This window comes from Penaeus monodon, chromosome 21 (assembly GCF_015228065.2).
Source record: "Penaeus monodon isolate SGIC_2016 chromosome 21, NSTDA_Pmon_1, whole genome shotgun sequence".
NCBI classification, from domain to species: domain Eukaryota; kingdom Metazoa; phylum Arthropoda; class Malacostraca; order Decapoda; family Penaeidae; genus Penaeus; species Penaeus monodon.
In genome coordinates this window covers 15,941,302-15,941,888 of record NC_051406.1, presented here as the reverse complement: position 1 = coordinate 15,941,888, position 587 = coordinate 15,941,302, and the positions used below count along the sequence as shown (strand labels likewise).

Below are 587 nucleotides of genomic sequence, written 5' to 3'. Positions count from 1 at the left end.
GTTTAGCTGGAGGAATACGTGCAAGAGCAAGTGGAGGGAAAAAAATGACTGAACAAGTGGAAGAGTAGGAAGAATATGTGGAAGAACCAGTAGAAGAACCAGTAGAAAGTGGCAGAACAAGTGGACGAATAAGTAAAAGAGCCAGTTTTAAAAGCAAGTGGGAGTACAAGTGGCAGAACAAGTGGAAAAGCAAGTGGAAGCATAAGTGGAGAAACCAACGGAATAACAAGTGGAAGAGCAAGTGGGAGAGCCAACGGAAGAACAAGTGGAAGAGCCAGTGGAAGAGCCAGTGGCAGAACGAGTGGAAAAGCAAGTGGAGGAGCCAGCGCAGGAGCCAGCGGAGGAGCCAGCGGAGGAGCCAGCGGAGGAGCCAGCGGAGGAGCCAGCGGAGGAGCCAGCGGAGGAGCCAGCGGAGGAGCCAGCGGAGGAGCCAGCGGAGGAGCCAGCGGAGGAGCCAGCGGAGGAGCCAGCGGAGGAGCCAGCGGAGGAGCCAGCGGAGGAGCCAGCGGAGGAACCAGCGGAAATCGGGCTCCGGCCAGACGTTCCGCGTGCCGAGGGCGGCCCGCGGATCGCTCGCTGCCGCATCC

General features: G+C 58.8%; 1 protein-coding gene across 1 annotated transcript in view; it reads left to right on the top strand.

Moving 5' to 3' along the window:
* The window catches only part of LOC119586584 (uncharacterized transmembrane protein DDB_G0289901-like), a 36,597-nt gene that overhangs the window by 13,998 nt on the left and 22,012 nt on the right, over positions 1-587 (top strand). Inside the window, exon 3 of the mRNA XM_037935334.1 lies at positions 155-534. Within this exon, the coding sequence (XP_037791262.1) occupies positions 155-534 (380 nt within the window). The remainder of the gene's footprint in view (positions 1-154; positions 535-587) is intronic.